Source organism: Vigna umbellata, chromosome 5 (genome assembly GCF_029865625.1).
Source record: "Vigna umbellata cultivar VRB3 chromosome 5, Vumbellata_1.0, whole genome shotgun sequence".
NCBI lineage: Eukaryota > Viridiplantae > Streptophyta > Magnoliopsida > Fabales > Fabaceae > Vigna > Vigna umbellata.
The window spans coordinates 16268350-16290084 of record NC_142169.1 but is presented as its reverse complement, the minus strand read 5'-3'; the positions used below and the strand labels follow the sequence as shown (position 1 = coordinate 16290084).

The 21735-nt window shown below is 31.2% G+C and overlaps 2 protein-coding genes and 1 long non-coding RNA gene across 3 annotated transcripts; 1 reads left to right on the top strand and 2 right to left on the bottom strand.

Moving 5' to 3' along the window:
* Positions 1-2642: 2642 nt before the first annotated feature.
* On the bottom strand, positions 2643-3435 carry LOC148197818 (uncharacterized). Its single transcript, XR_015786481.1, has 2 exons — positions 3272-3435; positions 2643-3171 (listed from the first exon to the last, which is right to left on the bottom strand). It is a non-coding gene; the product is annotated as an uncharacterized LOC148197818 (long non-coding RNA).
* Positions 3436-4082: 647 nt separating this feature from the next.
* LOC124840430 (uncharacterized protein At3g27210) lies at positions 4083-7399 on the top strand. The gene is made up of 3 exons (XM_047316486.2): positions 4083-4508; positions 6448-6528; positions 6796-7399. The coding sequence occupies exons 1-3, from the start codon at positions 4289-4291 to the stop codon at positions 7221-7223; spliced, it is 729 nt and encodes a 242-aa protein (XP_047172442.2). The 5' UTR covers positions 4083-4288; the 3' UTR covers positions 7224-7399.
* Positions 7400-16083: 8684 nt separating this feature from the next.
* Positions 16084-21085, bottom strand: MPL1 (Myzus persicae-induced lipase 1). Its single transcript, XM_047316491.2, has 9 exons — positions 20579-21085; positions 20370-20489; positions 18105-18245; positions 17919-18029; positions 17559-17702; positions 17420-17460; positions 17227-17306; positions 16828-16923; positions 16084-16730 (listed from the first exon to the last, which is right to left on the bottom strand). The coding sequence occupies exons 1-9, from the start codon at positions 20756-20758 to the stop codon at positions 16402-16404; spliced, it is 1242 nt and encodes a 413-aa protein (XP_047172447.1). The 5' UTR covers positions 20759-21085; the 3' UTR covers positions 16084-16401.
* Between the last annotated feature and the right edge of the window lie 650 nt (positions 21086-21735).

Sequence of the window (21735 nt, the reverse complement as noted above, 5' to 3'; positions counted from 1 at the left end):
ATACGTGTAACTGTAATTCGAATTGAAAGAAAAAGTAAATAACATCTATAGAGTTATACATGAGTTTATTTTACCTTCCGTTAGAAAAGTACGATAGCTAATAGCTAAACAGTTTGAAGAAAAAAAATCGTGGAATTTAATTACTTGGGTTGTATGTTTTTTTCTTTGTTCTGCCACTAAACATGCTATGTAGCTGGAAACAGTGTGGAAAATGGAATTTAGTGTGAAAACATATTGTATAGTTGGAGTGACCCTCCTTAGCCCAGGCCTCAGAACAGAACAATAATTTTAGCAGAAAATTGCATTGCATATATAAAAAGGTGGCACAACAGAGGCAGCAATAGTTACCAACTTTTTTGGTTGGAGCAGCCATATCAGATGTATTGGCAGAGGAACAACTTTGTCCAACAGTGTAAAAGGTTCCCATTAGATTATGTTAGATTGCATTCATCAAGTGGGAATTATGTGCATAACTTTATAATGTAAGCGTACAATCCGGATTCTAAGTTGAATTTACATTCCTCTTGAATTTCAGCCACTTTGAATCAATTCCACCACTTTACATATGCGATTCCTACTTAATTTATTCTCCTCTTTTTATATTTAAACTTTTTCTCATACATAAACAACTAAATTTAAAAGCTTATTCTTTTAAAAAAAAGTTAGAAGTTTTTCAAAAGCACACACTTAGAAAAATTATTATTTTCTAAATCAACATGATTTGTGTGGTTTAATGTGCTTATATTGTTGTCGACCTTTTAGACTCGTGGTTGAAAAGGTACCAAAAATAATTTAGACAAGTTTTGAAGGGAGAACAAAATAATAATTTTAGTTATAATGTTTCAACTTCATCTTATTGAGTAGTGGATTTTCAATTTCTTTAAAAATAAAAAATTATAAAATTGTAACTTCACAATTATTAAACATTTCTTCCCATGTAGGTTTGTTTTTTATAAGTATTTTATACTTTAAAATATTTATATATTATGAGCCTTTAGTTCTTATTTTATCTTGAATTAAAAAAAGTGTTGAATGAGGCTTTTATTATTTGAGATGAATAAAGGTTTTGTGGTTTTTCTCTCTCTTTTCGTATGGTTGGATGGTTAGGTTTTGGACTTTAAAGCGATTTAAGATTTTTGATGAATTTGATCTTTAACACGTTTTTCAAGTGTAGATTAAATCAGAACCAATGTAACCCAAAGTCTTGAAAGAATCTTTGATTTGTAATCACCAAACGAAGCTTTGATTCTTCAAGAATGTTTCTTGAAATCACCTATAATCAAAACTCAACAAGAATGTTAGTATTTGAAAATTGTAACCTTTTTGAAACAAGTTTCAAGTCACATTTATATAGGATTTTCAAATCTTGGGGCAGAATAATCGATTATGTTAATTGCATAATTTGTCATGTTTTTCCCTCTAATTTAACATATTATTCCATGTTTGTAATCAATTATTTAAATTCTTAAGCCTATTACTGCTTCTTTTAATAGTCTTAATAGATTAGGCTATTTGTGTAATGGATTAGACTATGTTCTCTGTTTTAATCGATTATCAAATTTATGTAATCGATTATATTAATACTTAACCATATTAGTCATTCATTTGTTATTCTCAACAGATTATCTCACTTATATAACATATTATGGTTTACTCTCTGTTTTAACCGATTGTGTAACTTATATAACGGATTATAACAGAGTGATTTGTCCCTGTTAAGCTTTCTAAGTGTTCTAGTTAAATTTAACAGATTATATACATTATGTAATCGATTATTTATACTAGAAACTAGATTTTTAATGTTTTAGACATGATTCACTCAACATTAATAGATTCAATCATCTAGCACACACATGTTAAAGATATAAACAATTGTTATGCCATTTTGTTGTACACGAAACCATTATTAATCATTTAATCATTCATCATAAAAAACAAAGATATAAAGAGACTAAGCTCCCCCTATCAACAACAATGACAAATTGAAACATGTTATTTAACATTATTAATGTTTCGACAAGTTGGTCATCATGCAAGTAAAGAGTTGACCCATTGCTAACTGATGTTGAATTCAACTCTGCCAATTGAACATGCTCTCATCCCATTTTGTGCTCTTGTATCTTTTTTATTTTCTCAAAGACTTGAGTTTACTTCTCCCTTCGAGAAATAAGAGTACTCAAGTATTGTTAATTCAACTTGAAAATGATATAGAAATATTCTACCAATTTGGCAGTATTATTTTGTTCAAAGTTTACTAGATTATCTTTTTTACTTCCCCTAAACCATTTTATTGAGAATTGACTCAATTTCCTTCAAAATACACATCCATCTCATTCTCCAAATAAACTCTGATTCATCATTTCAAACTTCTACATCAAGTCACATCATCTCCATGGAAGTAACTTCAACTTTCATATAAAGTAGGTTTCCATCATTTGATACCAAAACTTGTTTCTTCATTTGGGTCATGTTCCAGTTGGGTCATGTTTCATCATTTATGTCAATTTTGTAGTTAAGTGAAAAATGCCTTGATCCTTTTCCATGATTTGGTATCTCATTCAACAGATCCTGCCACAAGCCTCGGTCTGCTATATGCAAAATTGCAAAGAAAATGCTATTAGATTTCTAAGTAAAGAAAAATATATACATAAAAATGGATTTATGTGTGTTGGAGAGAAATTTCAACAAAAAAGAGAAGTCCCACAGATGCAGTGAGTTCAAAATGCATTATAGTTACGCTGTAAAAGTTTGATGCATATTTATAAATCTCGTAAGCAAGAACAAAAGTGAGATGATATAATGCTTGGCACATGACACATTGATTCAATCATCTGTGATTCTACAATGTAAAAGGGATTTGAGGAAGCGGAACGTGAATCTGAAATTACAGTTGGCAACCAGTCATCTATAAACAAGTATTTTGACACGAAAACCATATGCTTGAGTATCAGACAATGACAATGGAGAATAATGAATTTCAATCTACCACCCAATCAAACGGGCACAATTACACAAAGAAAGCGAGGACGAAATCCTATAAATGTTACTATTAACCAAATCCAGAATGAGGCAACACCTCAACCGCGTAAGGTTCAATTCCAAGCTTGCTTCCATCAAACAGTCTCACACTGTACCCACTCTCGAACTTCATCATGGACTTTACACCAATCGCTGCAACAACACTCCAATTACACAAACCGAAAAATTCAAATTAAAAAAAAATGCAATCTACATTGTGCAGATGTTCGATTTCGAAATTCAAATCTCTTACAAGTACAATCTGTGTCTTAGGATTCTTCGCCCCCAAACAATCACCTCTGCCTCTTGATTATGCGGTGCAGCTTCATCATCTCTACAAGATTTTGGTGCGTCATCGAAATGGCACTCTGTAGAGGACGATGAAGGAAAGGTAAAGGAAAATTTAATACAAAAGACAAGACTGTGGAAGGAGTCGTATACACTTTTTTTTTTATCCTTTTAATATTTTTTTAAATTTTAGATAATTATTTATAATAAAAAAATTATTTTTCAATTTTATTATTTTAATAATTACTTTTTTAAATTCAAATAATTATTCATTATAATTTTTTATTCTTGTATGATTTTAGTAATTATTTTTCAAATTTAATAATTATTCATAATATTATTTTCACAATATTATATATAATATTTATTTTATTTAATAATTAAAATTTATTTTATTTATAATTATGTATATTTTGATTTATTTAATTTTACTCTTTTAATTATTATTTTTATAGTTTATATTTTATAAATATTTTAAAAAAATCATATACACAAACACGATAATATGTGTTTAAGCTAATATCTACTTAATAAAAGTTATAAAAAAAATTATGACTGTTAAATAAAATTAACAGAAATAAAAATATTTCTAACTGTTTGAAGTAAAAGTGATTTAAGATAACATTTGAAAAAAGTAAAATGTAATTTTTTCTTCAATAATAGATATACATATGTTTATAGTGGCATAGTTTTTGTGATGCAACCCCTTCCCTTTGAAGGCCAATCATCTCTTACTTTCACCCATCGTTTCTTCTACTCTTAGTGGGGCGTTTTACTTTTCTTCTTTCCCATCGCACTCACCCTTCTCATAACGCCAAAACTCCTTCGTTCTATTCTCTTCCTCACTCGGAGTTTGCTCATTCTTCACCTCTCTCTTCTCTCTCTCTCACTTCCACTCCACTCCTCTCTCTCTCTCTCTCTTATACACACGCACCATGAAATCTTCTTATATGCTGCACGCTCTTTCCTCTTGAACAGTGAAATGGGTTCGTCCTCTTCTGTCCACCGAAACCAGCAACCCAACATGAAGCACCTCACGCTCTCTTTGGAGTCCAAAGCTGAAAACCTCGTGATTTCTTCATCACCCTTCAAAGAAAAACCCAAAAACGGAAACTTTGTGGCCGATGATGCAGCGTTTAAGTCTCAGTCGTCACCCTCTCGGTCAACCACCACCTTCTCAGTCACGGACTGTGGGGATGATGGTAGGGTCCCTTTGGGATTCTTCTTTCCTTCCAAACTTTCTATTTTCGTGCATCCTCATAAAAAGTTTGTATTTTTTATTTTCATCCTTCATCATGATCATCATGGTATAAAGTATTTTTTTTCTTAAAGAAGCTGTTTTATTGCTATAAATAGTCAGAACTGATTTTTTTTTTTCTGGGGGTTTCCTTATTTATTTTTATGTTATATAAAACTTTTACTTTTATTGTAATTACTCTTTCTTTTTTTAATCATCTCTTGTAATAACAAGAGCTTGGTATTTTCTCAAATTTTGGCCTTTTGACCTGGTCAAGGGATTATTTGCAGTATAAAATTTGTATTTTGATAGATATTTTCTTCATGGTTGGAGTGGATTTTTAGTGGGGAGGGGATTTTCCTTTTTTTCCTTCTAAATTAGATTCTTTTTCCACAATCTCGATCCGATTAGTTAAATTAAATATCTGTTGTAGAAAATTATTCTGGTTTTTTACATCACAGTTTACTCCTGCTGTCTTTAATAGAACATATGTTTTAAAATATGCTGAGTTTGTTTCTTCAGTTCCAAATGTTTTTTATTTTGTAGTTGGAATCTTTTGACCTTTATTTGGTATCTCTGTAGGTGGGATATTTTTCTGAATAAGTTATGGTCTGATAACAAGAGAGTCTGTGGTGGTTGAAATTGAAAGAGCTAGTTTTGACATCAGCAATCTGTTAACACTTTTACATGATTAATTTGGTGAATACTATTTTGTTCTTTAGTTTTTTTTTTGTTTTTAGGCATGCGGAATGTTTCGTCCTTACTTCCATACCTTCTCTTCATAAGTCAATTGATGGTAATTTTTATGTGGATGACTTTGCTTGCATAGTAATTTTTAAGCAAGGAATCCATTACACAAATTATTTGCCCTTGAACATGCTGTTTTTCCAATTCAGCTCTTTGTTCTAGTAATTTAGGGGAGACATAAACTCCATGTGTCCTAACTCCTAACTCTTACAATATCTAGCATTCAATAACAATATTTGCGTTGAACTGTGTGTATGATACAGACAGTATATGAACATCACGCATCAGATTGTTATTTCAGTGACAAATAGTTGCCTGATTTCATGAGATGCTTTGATTGCTACTTGTGATTTTAGGTTCAATTGATGGAAGCTTTTATGATGGTTATCGTATTAACTTTAATTACTATATTCTGATAATGCTTATTTATAAGCGATCCTGGTCCCTGCCTTTTGGAGCTTTTATCCTATTGGGGACCAGTAGTTTAGCAGCACTCTTATGGCTGTTCCTCTATCTGTGAATAAGTTATGTTTTCACTATATTGTGCGTGTTTGCAGTTATGGACCACAACAAGCTAGTCTTATGAGGATTACTATTGAGGGAAAATTGGGTGAAAGAAAAAAACTTCTATTTAATAACAGATTAAGATTGTATTGTTGTTCATTGTGACTGTTATTGTAGGAAAATATGAGAAATGTCCCAACATTGTAATCTACCTTTTCTGACCATTCTAACAATTATTTCTCTTGAACTACTATATTTTGTTTTATTATGAGTAGGGTATTCTTAAAACTCTAGAACTGAAAGTAGACTCAACTGTTTCTGCAATAAATGAGTCCCATATGCAGCCTTGAATTGGATCATGTGCTTGTTTACAGAGTCTAGTGTGTTATGATTGAGATGGAAGATTAACTGACATGGAAAGTTCTGTCAGCAATAACATGCTCCCCCCATCCAACAAAGGGACTTAAATAACTACATTGTCCTTATGAAATACTTGTTCTCGATTGATCAGAATCAATAAGCCAACTCATCATTAATTCATCCATGTTAACAATCCCTCTTCCATGACATTTTGTTTGTTTTTGTTTTTGGTAATATTCATGTTAGTTTTCTAACTCAACTTTTTGAACTTGGATTTTTATCATACTGCACAGATGGAAAGGATGACTCATTTTTTGACTCAAAGGCCTGGTTAGACTCAGACTGTGAAGATGATTTCTACAGTGTCAAGGGTGGTAAGGATGCCCTGCAATGCTTTTCCTTTTGCATTCTTTTGCTAGTATCTTAATCTGATTAATTGGCATGATTGTGTACTTAACTGAGACTAGGATGTGAGACTTTTGCATTGTTAATAATTTGAGTAGGTAAGACTTTAGAAGGAAACAAAATTGTCATGGATGAAAAGGTTCATGATTTATTGTATGACAAGTTGTGTGATTCTAGTTTCTCTCTTCTCAATGTTTGACCCTTCTCCTTCAAATAACTTCAATGTTTGTATACAGAGTTTACTCCATCTCGTGGCAGCACTCCAGTGCACCACATTTTTCTCAACAAAGCCCCTTCTTCTGAGCCTGGTTCTGTTCCAGAACCATCTCCAACAACACAAAAGAAAAAGTTGTTGGATCTTTTCCGCGAAAGTGTGAGAGAAAACCCAAGCGAAGATGGTGAGAACACTTTTGACAGTGAAATGAAAGAAGTGAAAGCAACAACTGTGCATGAACTTCCAAAATCTGCACACAGCACTCCGTATGTTTCATGGGGCAACTCTGCATGTAGCAGTGAAAGAACGACGAATGGTGATCATGTATCCCTCAGAGAAAAAACTGTTAAATCTGTGCAGGGGTGCCTTCCGAGCTTGGCTTCATGCCGTAGCTTCAGTGAGAGGAAGAGAAAGACAAGTCCTGCAATAGCAGCAAATGGAAAAGCTTAGTAGACATGATCATCAAGATCAATGAACTCAATATCATATTGTACATCTTTACGTTATCCTTGTAAAGAGCCAAGTAGCAATATGAATATGAAAGCGTGTGCACAAACGGAAGAGATGTAATATATCAATAAGCGATCAGATTTTTGTTTCATAATCTATGAAATAAATACCTTCTACATTGCCTCCATACAAATTTGTTTGCAAAGTATTACTTTCAGAAATTGGCAAATCACAGTTTGAATCATTAAAAAAAATGTAACATGAAAGAATGAATTGACTTTTTTTTAATAAAGATTGGGATTGAGTCAAAAGAAATTAAAAAAACAATATTAAACAATTATTATAAATAGTGAAAAAAAGTATTAAGCCATTTATTTTTTAATATAAGTAATATGAAAATCTATTGTACCAAAAAGTTTGTTAAATCCTTGAGATGCATCTATGTGCCTAAAAGAGGAATTCGATCCTAATCGTTGATGGACAAACCAAATCTGAAATTAATTTTGGTTTGGTTTGATTAGTTAACAATCCCAATCGTTGAGGGAAAAATTGTGGGACAATTTGACGGATAAAAGTAGTTGAAGTTTGGGTGCAGAGATGGCGAATTATAGAAGTAGATATAGAAAACCCTATGAGTAGTAAATGTAAGCACGAGCTCTCGTTTTCAAGTCGGCGTAGATTTTGTCTCTGTGCACACCACCAAACGGGACACCTTATTTGACTTTGCATTTTATTATTTATAATCAAATAATCTTGTTTTACTCAGACAAAACCCAAATTTTTAGTTAATAATATTAATTTTTTTTGCCTTTTCTCAAAAATAGCCTAAAAGTTTTAGATCAGGTTATTCTTAATACTTAAATATAATGAAAATTTGTTTTTAAATGATAAAAATCTAAATAATTGTGGGGATTTTCTGATATTTTATCTTATAATTTAAATGGTATACCTTAGACTATTGTAGGCAATTAAATAAATTGTTTTAGGCTCAAACATTATGAATAAATCATTTAAATTTAATACAAGTTAGTTAAAGTATGAAATTTCAAAATTTAAATATTATATTTTTTTGAAAAAATTGTGAAAAAATTACTACAAATAATTTATAGAGGTAAAACATTATATATTTTTTTTCTAGTGATTATGATAATACTAAATTACTAAACTATAATAACTCTAGTATTCTTAAGATAGTAGTAAAAAAAATAGTAATGATAAAGATAATTTAAAATCATCTCCCAAATAAACATTGAATTAATTTCTACAAATTAATTTTTATAAAACCTATATTAAAGATTAAGAAAACACAATACAAATAAGAAAATAGAAAGGTAAATAAAATAAAGAACTAGCCTAAAACTAAAGTCCAACACATACCTAATGCAATTAAAATGAACGAATGTGAAAAAGAAATGCAAAAATATACAATATACCTAGAAATCTATAAAAATTTCCATATATATATATATATATATATATATATATATATATATATATATATATATATATATGACTATTGAATAAAAAAGATGAACTTTTAATATTCAAGCCAAGATGAACGAATTAAATAAAATCAAGGATTAAGTATGTTTGTAGTATATGAACTTTTGATGTGAAATTAGAATTCGTACTTATTCGAAATTTTGATCTGTTTTGGCCTTCAAACTTTAAAAATGAATGTATATCGTCCTTTTATCCAATTACGTTAAATTTTTTTGTCATTTCAAACACATTTTATGCTAGTATTTGAGTTGTTTACACCATTTGATACATTCTCACTTCAATGCTTATTGGGAAACGTGTTTGACATGTCCAAAAAGTTTAATGTACTTAGGTTAAAAAAGACTATATTCATTTATTTTTAAAGTTTGGGGATCAAAATGTATAAAAGTTTCAAATAGGGAGAGATTCCAATTTCACGTTAGGAACTAAAATCATACTTAACCATAAAATCAATGAGCATTCAAATGAATAGCAAAGAGATAAAATGCTTAAAAATTGACAATGAAATTGGTTCATTCAACTATTTTTTTAAAATAGGATTCATAATTGGTTTTCTAAAGATTTTATTCAATTAATTATTGTCTTATATTTCAAATTAATCAACGTAGCCTCTCAATCAATTTATTGGTGTTGTTACTATTAATCAAAATAACTTCTTAATTAAAAGCAAAAAAAAAATTAGATTAATCATAGTAAATTTAGTGAAAGTAATTTCTCAATTAATATTCTTATTCTAACATCCCATTTTTAATAGTAAAATACTACTAAAATGAAAATATTACATATATGATAATGAAACCACTATAAGAAAACAAACTTACGAAAGACAAGATCTACACCTGTAGAATCATCGACTTCCCAACTATTTCACCTCACCTCCCGCTGGAGCAAATGTAAAGAAAGTCTCCCTAAGCTCACACCATTAGGTGTTCATCGTAAAAGAAAAAACAATATACAACAAACAATAAAAAAGCAAAGATAAGCTATGTATAGCATTGCTTTTACTTGATTAAGAAATAAAAGATAGATAACAATAAATCACATTAATAATCCAAAGAACAAACAATTAATTCCATCTAATTAAAAAATTACAACAAAATCAATCCAAAAACTTACCACTATGTGGAGAATAAATATAACATAAAAATAGAAGAAAAGAGAGAGAAAAGTGCAGAATGAGGTTGGTTGAAATTAGGCTCCCCAAAGAGCTCTTAGTTGTATTAATATAGGAATTAGACTGTGTCCATTTCAGCAATTTTAAAATGATTTGAGAAGATTTGGCCAGATTTGAAATGATTTGGCAATTGCTATCTATGGACTCTTTTTTATTTAATTAAATAAAATTATTATTTAAAAATATCAATTCAAATATCTAAATATAAATTTTTCTTAAATTATCTATCATCATAATGTTTATTGTATTATCCCTTTTAGTGAAAATTACAGAGAAAATATCGCCGTTCAATTTTTGTTAGCTTCTCTTCCATTTTTTTTGCGCCACTTATTTCTCGCTTAACCAAATTGATGACTCAATCTCTAAGCTTGCTTGCAGATGAAGGAAGAGGAATGAAGGTAGGTCGAAGCTTTGATGTGATTTAGTTTGGTGAAGATGAAATGGAAGTGTGAGGAGGTTGCTCTCAAAAGATGTTGGACCAACTCAAAAGGAAGGTGGTTAGAGAAAATCGAGATAAGGTAGAACATATCCTTAGGGTGACTCACAAAGTTGAGAGGAAATCTAGGCAGCGTATCAGAGAATACCATAATTGTCTAGTACCAGGAGTGGTGAGAATACTCAACTAGTCTAGGGTAACAAAAGGTTATTCGCTGACTAGGGATACCATGAGTGGTGAAGAATACTACACAACTAAGAGTGGGTGAAACTCAACCATGCAGCGTATTGGTGGATACCAAGAGTGGTAAGAATACTCAACTGGTTTAAGGTAACTGGAGGTTATTCGTTGATCAGGGATACCAGGAGTGGTGAGAATATTCAACTGGTCTAGGGTAACTAGAGGTTATTCGCTGACTAGGGATACTAGAAGTGGTGAGAATACTCAATTAGTCTAGGATAACTAGAGGTTATTCAATAAGGATACCAAGAGTGGTGAAGAATACTTCACAACCACGAGTGGGTAAAACTCAACTAGACGGTGTATTAGAGTGATATCAAAAGCGTTTAGGGATACCAAGAGTGGTAAATAATACTACACAGAAGTAACAGTGGTTACTTAATATGACTATGGACATTAAGAGTAGTTTAAAATAACTCAATTGTACTTCATTGAATATTTAATGGAACCCTTTAAGTTAACTTAGAGGAGAACTAGATGTAGCTCTAAAGAGTGAACCAGTATAAAAGTTGTTTATGCTAATGTTTGTTTAGTAAACAGTTCATTCTTTATGGAAGTGATCTTCATATACACACAAGTCAACAACGAGTTATCACTAAGCATTTACATCGTCAAGGGTTATTGCCTATATATATATATATATATATATATATATATATATATATATATATATATATATATTGTGTTGAAAACACTGTTCAACCCCTTCTAGTGTTTTCCCGCAACTTCACTTTGTTGTTAACCTCCTTACATGAAGCTCAACAACAATACCCTCAAATAAACACAATTTTTTATTCTTGTTCTAACAATACAAACAACAAACATCATTATTCCGTTCATCAAAATTTATTACTTTGGAAGAATAAAATAATGGTACTGCGGGCCATGCTCTTTTACAGGGCATCTTACAAGAGTTTCATAGCTCTTTGATTGAGGGACATGCTGGGTTTTCTAGAACACTAGCCAAAATTGCTAAGTAGGGTATGCATAAGGACATTAAGTCTTTTGTTCATCAATGTTTGATTTGTCAACAGGCCAAAGTTGCTAATACTTTACCTTCATGTTTGTTACAACCCTTACCCATGCCCAATGCAATTTGGGAAGAATTAGCCATGAATTTCATTACTGGTCTGCCTTCATCTCATGGGTTAACTGTTATCTATGTTGTGGCTGACAGATTGTCTAAGGTAGCTTATTTGATCCCATTGAAGATTGACTATACTAGCAAAGTGGTAATTGATTTATTTTTTAAATATAGTGAAATTGCATGGATTCCATAAGTCCATTGTCTCAGATAGAGATAAAGTCATCAGCATATCACTCTCAATCCTGATGGTCAATCCGAGATTCTCAACAAATGTTTGGAATTGTATTTCAGATGTTTCACTTTTGACTCTCCAAGAGAATGGTCCAAGTTTCTTCCCTGAGTAGAATATTGGTATAACACACCTTACCATACAAGTGCGGGCATGACACCCTTCAAAGTTGTATATGGCCGTGATCAGGCCCAGCTATTAAAATATGTCCCTCATGATAAGGATACCGTTGCAATGAAAGAGTAATTGTTGACAAGAGATGCTATATTGCAAAAGTTGAAAATGAATTTGCATAGGGCATAACACAGTTAAAATAAGTATGTTGATAAACAAAATACAGGATGTACAATTTGGTGTTGGTGAAATTGCAACCATATCGACAACACTCTTTAGCTCTAAGGAAGAATCATATGGTGTTGGTCCCTTTACCATCATTCAGAGAGTCGGGAAGGTTGCTTATAAATTGATAGAGGTGTCATTTGAGCCCCTGGTCCATGGGTTGACCCTGACCCCTTCTAAAATCAAGCCTCAATTTTCTAGCCCACTTAATAAGGGGCTTTTTAAAAGCCCCAACCCCTAAAGCCCCACATAAAGTGGGTTGGGGTAGGGTTAGGATGGGGCTAGCCCCCAAACTAAATTAATTCACTTTTAATGTTTTTTTAGTTATTTCTTTTATTTACTTTACAAGTTCAATATTTTCCAAAATTTACATGATATTTAATATCTTTTTAATTAAATATAAATGTATAAATATTGATTTTATAACAAATTATTTAATATAATTTTTTAATTATAAGTATATTTTAAATATATAATTTTATTATTTTGGAAAGTTAAAAAAGCAAATTTTTATTATTATTTTTATTTAAAAGAAAATGAAAAAAAATTCAAAAAAAAAGTATAAAAGTAACACAGTTGATTTTTCAATAATCGAATTCTGATATCTATATAAATATTGGAAATATTAGTTATGGATAGATTTTAAATTCAAATCTACTGATTGGATGAATTTTTAATATCGGTGTAAAATTTTTATTTTTTATAGTTTGTCATATAAAATTCTTTTGTTGAATGTTTTGTATAGATATATATACATTAAAAAATTAAACCACAAACTTTATGAAGTTTAAAATTAATTTCACGTAATAAAAGAACTAACTTTTTTTAGTGAAAATCCTTGTTAGGTAAAATTGTTATAAATATCATATATGTTAGTATACAAGATCTAGATGTAATCCTAACGATTATAAAATCTGATTTTTTTTTAACCTTTTAGATTAAATTAATATTTTAAAATCAGACTTATCTTTATCCAACAAAGATAGTTTTTATTGAATTATTTATCATAATTGAGTCGATTGTAATGAAAATAATTAAATAATAGATACAATATTTTTAAATAAATATAATGTTATAATTTATAATACTAAAATTAAAATTATTATTGTATTTAATTATTAACATATAAAATAAATAAAATTTATAATAATTATAATAATAAATAAATTACATCAATGTCTCTTAATAAGAAACTAATAATAAAGACAAATGAATATAATATAAAATATATGAAAATACATAAAAATATATAAATTGATGTAAATGACTAAATTATATGTTTCATAAAAAGAATTCTAAAAGAATTATATAACTTTATAAATAATAAATATTAATTTTATTAAATTTGAAAACTTAAAAAAGTTAAAAAGTGTTATTAAGTAAAAATTTTAACATGTTCACACCAATTAAAAAAAATTTAATTTTGATCACAAATCTTAATCGAATGATATTGATTTAAACTAGTGAAAAAATAGATTACCATCTATAAATAAATTCGTTAGTCCATCAAAATTTTACAAATTAAATTAAATTTTTTAACTTTTAAACGTATTTTATGTCAATATCTCTGAACCTCAAATTTACAAACAAAAATTAAGAAACCAAAATTAAGATGAAAAAATTATCAAAACAAAATTTAGAAATTAAGGAATAATTGTATAAAAGCATTATTATTAAACTAATTAATATAGAAATAGTTATGAAGTAAAAAATTAATTTTATTGGCAAAAAAATATAATTACACATGTATCAATTATGGTTATAAGTTATTACTAACAAAGATAAAATGAAAGCTGGATAAAAAATAAAGATGATTTGTGATTACTTGTATGATGATATTATGTTTTAAATTTTGTAAAAAGAAAAGCTCATGGACTAGCCCTGGCCTATAGGGCTTTATGGGCTTTTAGCCTTGTGAGCTTTTTTTAATGAAGAGTTGTTTTTGGCCCTGTGGACTTTTTTGGTCCAACCCATATGAGCTAGGGCCAAATGGGCTCATTTGACAGCTCTATAAATTGAAGGGTGTTACTCCCTCCACCACCACAACTTGCTTCCTCCACCACCCCATTCCCCTTTTACCCTTTTTTTTATTTTTTCATTCCTATTTTACCCTTATTAAAATTTTAGGGTTAATATTATTTAAAATCTCACGTGAACATTCATTCTTTTTATCATTCTTCCCTCTTTCTCTTTATTATTTTTCGCAGGTTCACTCTTACGTTCCACTGTAGTTGCTTGTCTCTCATGTTCCACTTCTTCTTCTCTTTTATAGAATTGTGACGTGAGAGTGTGGTGGACTTTGTGTTTAGTAAGATTGAAAGTGGGGAAAGCAATTCATCTTCAGGCGTGAGTGGGGTGGTGCTTCAAGGTGCTGGTTCAGAGGCGTGAAAGGTTCAGAGGCGTGAAGGTGCGTAATAAAACCCTAAAATATAAACCGTAATCGTTAAACGGATGTCATCCGTTGACGGATGTCAACATTCGTTTAAGGGAAAGACATCCGTTTTCCCTTAAACGAATGTCGACATCCGTTTTCCCTTAAACGGATGTCGACATCCGTTTTCCCTTAAACGGATGTCGACATCCGTTTTCCCCTTAAACGAATGTTGACATCCGTTTAATGATTATACGGTTTATATTTTACAGTTTTTTTATATTAATTTTGAAGATATTTAAATAATATAATTTATATTTTTTGATATATTATTTTTGAATATATTTTGATGTATTTTAATAATGTATTTTTGAGGAGGAGGCATATAAGGCCTATGGAGAAAAAATGAAAGATGAAAAACAGATGTGATGGAGTTTGGGTGAGAATCTGAGAAGGTTGGGAGGTGAGTGAGAAGGGGTAGAAAGATAGATTTTAGGGTTAAAATAAATAATTAGGATTAAAAAGTAAAAAGGTTATTTTTGTAATTATAAAAGGTTAGTTTTGTAATTCAAAAAATATGCAATAGAATTGGGGAGGCGGAGGGAGAAAATGTGATGATGGAAGGAGTAACACCCTAAATTGAAGCTTCCATATTGAGAAGGATTCATCTAGTATTCCATGTTTCTCAACTGAAATTGTGCCGTGGAAACAATGATCAACCTTATGTGCCATTGTCCATTTGTGACTCAAATTTATCTCCTGTCATTCAACTTATTGTTGTCTTAAAGTCTCGTGTCATACTCGAGAGGAGAGGAAAAGGCGCACCATCCAAGAACATAAAAAGAAAGAAGGACTATGAGTGAGATATTCGCTAGTATAAATGTAATAACCATTTAGTGAAAGGGGTGTGGTTGGTATCTTTCTTTTCTCTTTCATGAAATTTCTCTGTCCCTATTCGTTTTCCTTTGGAGAACCAATTTCAGTGCTGCATTGTTCGTACGTTTCTTTATGATTTTCATGGTCATCAATACATAAGGCATTTTCGTTAAAAATAGAATCATCTTTTAGTGCTGTTTTTTTTAGTGTTTCATTACACATCTCAATGGGTAGTTTGGAAGCTCAAATTTTAATTTATATGACAGATAATGGCACAACAAGAGAGGAAAGAAACAAAAGGAAATCAACACTAGAACCAAAGAGGGTTATGGTCAGAAGAAGCGGGTGTTAATTGTGGCTGTTGGAGATTAGTTGGTTAATTTGGTGTTGTTAATTACTAGTTCAATAAGCTCTATAAATATAGAGCATGTATCAAACTCACTGGTATCTTTTTCATCCAAATCAGTACAGTGAGTTACTTCTATGAAAGTCCTCTCATGTTCTTGCACTCAAAAACTTTTGACCTGAACAAGTTGGGACATGCATCTCATTTCAATAAGCTCTATAAACTGATATTTGACACTAGATTTTCAAACGAGCTTCAATTACAAAAACAGTGTACGTGTATATATTTCATCTGAAATATTTTGTGATACGATCATTCAATGAATATGTATATATTTGGAACCTTCCATCTTAGATAGTTCAGGCCAATAGCCAATTTCTTCTGCATTAGAACACAACACAACAGATGCACAGCAATTGCAACACCAAAGCAAATCACTAGTGATACTTCATTACTTTTGTAATTGGCCATTACTTAATCTTCACAGGATAACTTAGATTGACCTAAGTAATCACTAGTAGATGAAGGAACACGTTTCATGAAACTTGATTCTTTCTAACAAGTAATTTGCTTGCCATCAAGTGTTAACTTGATGATTGAAAAATGAAACAACAGCATTGTATACCAAGTCCTTGGCATTGAACCCCATTACATAGTCGGCGTGAGCATATTCCTCGATGAACTGAACACTGAGCTTGTCCTCATCATGAAACTTGAGTTTATCAAGTAAACTCTCAACATCACGAGCATCTGAAAGTGCATCTCTTCCACCATAGCTAATGAAGAGAGGGAGGTCATGAGGGATATTGGAAAGGTTGTAGATAGGAGGGAATATTTCTCCATAATGCATAATATTATAGTCTGGTCTCACATAATTAAATTTTGTCAACACCCCACGTCTTACAGCTGCAATACATAGTAATACAAGCTTCCTTGATTAGCATTAAGTAATTGAACTCAATACACCAGAAACGAGTTATGTTGCAAGATGGGAAAATCTTACTCTGAGCCAAGTGCACCATGTTCTTTGTTGATGTTGACTGAGGTTCATTCATCAAGAATAGATCAACAGTTGAAGAATTGAGGCAGCAATTTTTACCTAAATAGGACATCACATTTCGATCACAGACACAGTCAGAAAACTTTGACAGTTTAAGTTATGGTTTAACTAAGTTTTCAGTGGAAATATAGATAATTTCAGTTCTAATTCTTTAAACTAAGTGGGGTTGTGATTCTCTTTAGTTCTTTTAGATGGTCACTATTATCAATTTACTGATATTTAATGGCGTTAACAATAGTATTAAACCTTGATTTACTTATAAGAAAAGTGTCTCCAATATATAATGCTTAATTAAAAATCAAAATAGTTAACAAGTGATAGAGTTTGGGTAAAGACTTAGACCAGTTAGTGCAGTCATCAAGTCATAGCAGTCTATCCCAGGGTAAACGCAGAGAGACTTAAGGAAGGCATCAACAGGTAACCTACACAATGAAGTTGCTAATAAAGCATTAAATTGTATATATTATAGAATCATGGTTATGGTTTAAAAGTATAAGGAGACAACTTCACTAATTTGTGAGTTCAATGCCCTTACCCTTTTGGATTAAATTCTGCCAGACCGAAGAGGGTAGTGACCTGTTTGGCAAAACAAAAATCATTGCCAAGATTCAGCAAATGTGTCTTCTTGTAGGTTCATATGAACATGATTTTATAGTAATACAAGTGCCACATACCTCACCAACGAAGGACTTAGCAGCAATAACACCAAGTGCTGTGTTCATGTGGCTTAAATAAGCTATAGGGCTCAACAAGGCTGCTGAGTTCAGCTGGTTAACCAATGTTCCTTCGGAAAAGGATGCTAAAGCTATCAAAGTTCCCTGCCAAAAACGGTCTTTCAATTTCAGAACTAAATTATTCTCTTCATCTTTAACTGATAACTTCTAATTAAATATTGTTAAATATAGACTTTTATATTATCAATATCAATCGGGATTATCATCATATTTGATAATTTATATTCAGATTGTAAGAAAATCTCAAGCTATTAATAAGTTCGAATTAAAGTTATGTAATAAAAGAACGTAATGCAGTACCAAGGAGTGGCCAACGTAATTGATCTTCTGCTCTGTTTGGCTGAATACATAATTAAAGACAGCTGGTAGATCATAGGAGACAAGTTCATCCCAAGACCAATTCCAGAAGGCCTGTCGCATTGACATAGAAGAGTTAATTTAGTATATTAGAGCAAAAACACAACATATCCTTAAAAAAGGACCAACCGGACTAGAGGGGTCCAATGAGATGTGTCGGCGGCTAAATCTGGTTCCTCTGCTGTTTGCAATCCACACGTCAAAGCCATTATCAGCTAAAATCAAAGGTAGGTCTTGCTCTGGAGAATTCAGAAGCCATGTTACACCATCCTGCATCCATCATCCGATTATTTAAGCTAAGTACTCAAAAAGCACATATTTCTGTTACAAGAAAAATCTTAATTTTTTCCATTTTTACCAGTAAAAAGTAAAGGTTAAATTTCTTACCACAGGTTTAAGAAACAAAGCTATCTATTAATCACTATAGTAACAACAAATTTTAATCATTGTAGTGTTTTAATCAATAGATAATAAATCTAACTTACTAAAGAGACTATATGAGATTTCGTAGACACTTTTATTTTTTCTATTTTGCTTTCATAATTTCTTCTGCAATTCTCTATTTTATACCTACAATTTCCCTTTTAAAACCTCCAGTACCTTTTTTCAATCACCCATTTTTATTATTTAGCTTTTATTAAGTTATTTTTAAAGATGTGGAAGGATCATGAAGTCTTTCTTTTCTCCTGGTTAGTATACATATACTTTTTAAAAATAAATACATGCTTATGAGATTTATATAAGTTGAATCAGAATCCTGTAAACAGTTAATCAATGACTATTATAATATTATGACAGAAATTAAACACAAGTGTAGTAAGAAATTAAAGTCAATTATAATCTTAAAGAGCAGTTCCATTTAGTGGGGTGTCATGTTCCTATGCTATCTTGGTTGGGAAAAAACCAAAATCGATGTGACAGAGATACGTAAAAACAACTACCTAAATGTGTACGCATGACACTGAGTGGGGTTTCTATCATGGGTTGAGGATTGAGAATGTGCATATAGCTTTTTGAATTTTACAAGCATGCTTTGTAGCTTGATCAAGAAAACATGAGATTATTAAAAAGTATTTAATACATTTTTTTAGACGAATAAATTATTGACACATATCATGGATGTCATGTGTTCTGAGATGGTAGATTGAAAAAAAAAGGCAAGTCAGTGCAATTATGATGTAATGTCCGACACTTAGACTGTGTTTCTTCTTTTAGGTATATATTTCGTAGTATGAAAAGGATCACTTTAAGGATTGGGTTTCTCGAAATTACAAAAAAGAAGAAAAAAATTAGAGAGGATACTGATGATATCATATACTGTCGTTAATTTCAAGCCCCGTTGATGGTGGGAAAAAGTAACACAAAAGGAAAAAAAAACAGAATTAATCATGAAAATTTGTTATGGAAGTCATAATGAAACATAAATATCCTAGGAAGCATTACTTTGGAAGATATCTGAAGAAAATCAAATTCGTATAACGCGGACTTTAACAGCTGGATCACATTAATAATGGTTAACGCTTATTGACCCCATTTAATCAAATAAAATGCATGCTTTAACTAAAGAGTAAAGTAAAATTCTTTTTCTTTTATATAGAATTTAACATTTATAAAGATGATTCATTCAGTTTTTATTCAGAAGATATCGATTTTGAAAAAACAAAAGACCTTTTTCTATATCATTTATTGTGAAAATTGTTTTTCAAGCACCTTGCGATTGCTTAATTGTAACGTCACTAATTGTAATAATGCGTTAAGCAACGAGACATATGAGCATCACGTAATTTTTCATCTTTATCTAAAATAGCATAAAAAAACAACTCTTAGTGTTGTGAAAGACGCGGAACTTTTGCCACCTTATCATAAACCTATCATTGTTTGTGGTAACGTTTGTCTCAAGAATGGCAAACAGTGTGAAATGAATGGTGTGGGCAAAGAGGAATAAAAAGAGAATAAAATATTGCGTGAGTAGAAAAAAAATAACATAAAAGAGATATGAAAAAAATTATGATTAAAAAAAAAACGAAAACATATATATATTTTCACGTCTAATGCAAAATGAAACGAACATGATATGATTAATCAGATGTAACAAGAAATCACGTAAAAAACTTATAACGCATTGCTTCAAAGGTATAACGTAGGAGATTGCATAATTTAACTTTAATAATTAATATACACATAATCATCAACGACGAAAATACTGTATCGAAAAGGAAGAATTTCAAAAACTTCTTTTTGTTATACTGAACAGTTTAAAAGGCTGAGTTGATATTAGTGTGTTTAGATTTCTTTCAGAAACTGTCCATTCAAAACGGAAATCATGTTATGAAAGTTGTGTGCAGTTGAATTTGAAAGTAGGAATTGAAAGCATAATACAGAGTTCCCACTCACCACTAGAACTCCGTGTTGTATGATTACTGGTTGTTTGCTAGTTCTGCTACCGCTGCCCTTACCACCACGACCTTCTGGGATCCTTTGCACACTCAGAATATATCCATCATTTGTTGTAACCTTAAAAACATGTCAACACAAAAATGTTTCATTATTTTATCATATGTTGATGTAATTAATATCTCCGAACACGGTTGCACACCATTTACCTCGTGTTCTTGGCACTCGTATCCATGCACAATGACAGAAGAGGAACATAGACCAGAAACCGGAGGGTTAATGTTTCTGCCAAAGGAACCACGGCTTGAAGCATGTGGTTCATGTGGGAGGGTTGTGAGGAGCAAGAAAAAGGTGAAAGCAGCAAAAGTCATTGAACCTTGAAGAGCCATGTTTGTGAGATGGTCTATCTATTAAAGGCGTTGATACGTGTGTGTTTATATAGGGTGTGGGACAAGAAAGAAGAGGAAAGTAATTGTATGAAACTGAAGAAAAAGGGAACACCAAAGGATGGGAAAACGGTTTTTGTTTGATTCTTCACTTTATCTGCTTGAAGACAGGTTCAAATAATAATAAATTAAGGTCCAGATTACAAGAGTTTGTGAGGGGAAAATTGATAGAAAATTAAACTGAAACACATTCAATTAAAAGTGTATGTAAAATCATATAGACTCTTTTGAAAAAGATTAACTAAAAGCTACTCAAATCAGAAGAGCTATTTAACTGTGGGGGTCCACTAATCTTTGTTAGGGGTAAGAAAAATGGGTTTCAATCAATTCAACAAACTTGCACTGATTTCTGATACAAATCACTGTTCTGCTCGTAAGTCTGTGTTGAAAAGATCACTTTGGCAGTGTGAAATTTGAAGGGATGCAGAAGCTTGTAGGGATAGAAATATGCCAAAAAAGGAGTGTGGGGCCCACCTAGTGTTTGGGATGTTTTTCACGTCATGGGTTGGGTGTGTGCTTTTATCTGTTTTCTAATGCCATCGATCAATAAGATTGAGAAAAAAAGATGAGAGTGGTGAGTACTGAGAAGGACGTGATCCTTTCACTCGTATGAGGCTTTCTGGATTTAGGTGTGAACAGGAGAAACATTGTTTTTGTGCTTTCCGAAAGGAAAAAGTGTTTCCATTAAAATTTCATTCATGGCAATAGCTATTGTGGTCAAATGTTCCAGTTGATGTAGGCAGTCATTAAGGGGTAAAAGGACATTTAATTAAAGCCTTCAATTAATAACGATTTCTTTTTCTTTTTCTGAAGCAATCAATGTATTGATTACTTTTTCACTGAATTTGCTTTGGAAAGACTGACGTTGTCTGATGAGAAGGCATGAAAAGTGGAAGGTGAAAAGTAAAAAGTAAAACCTT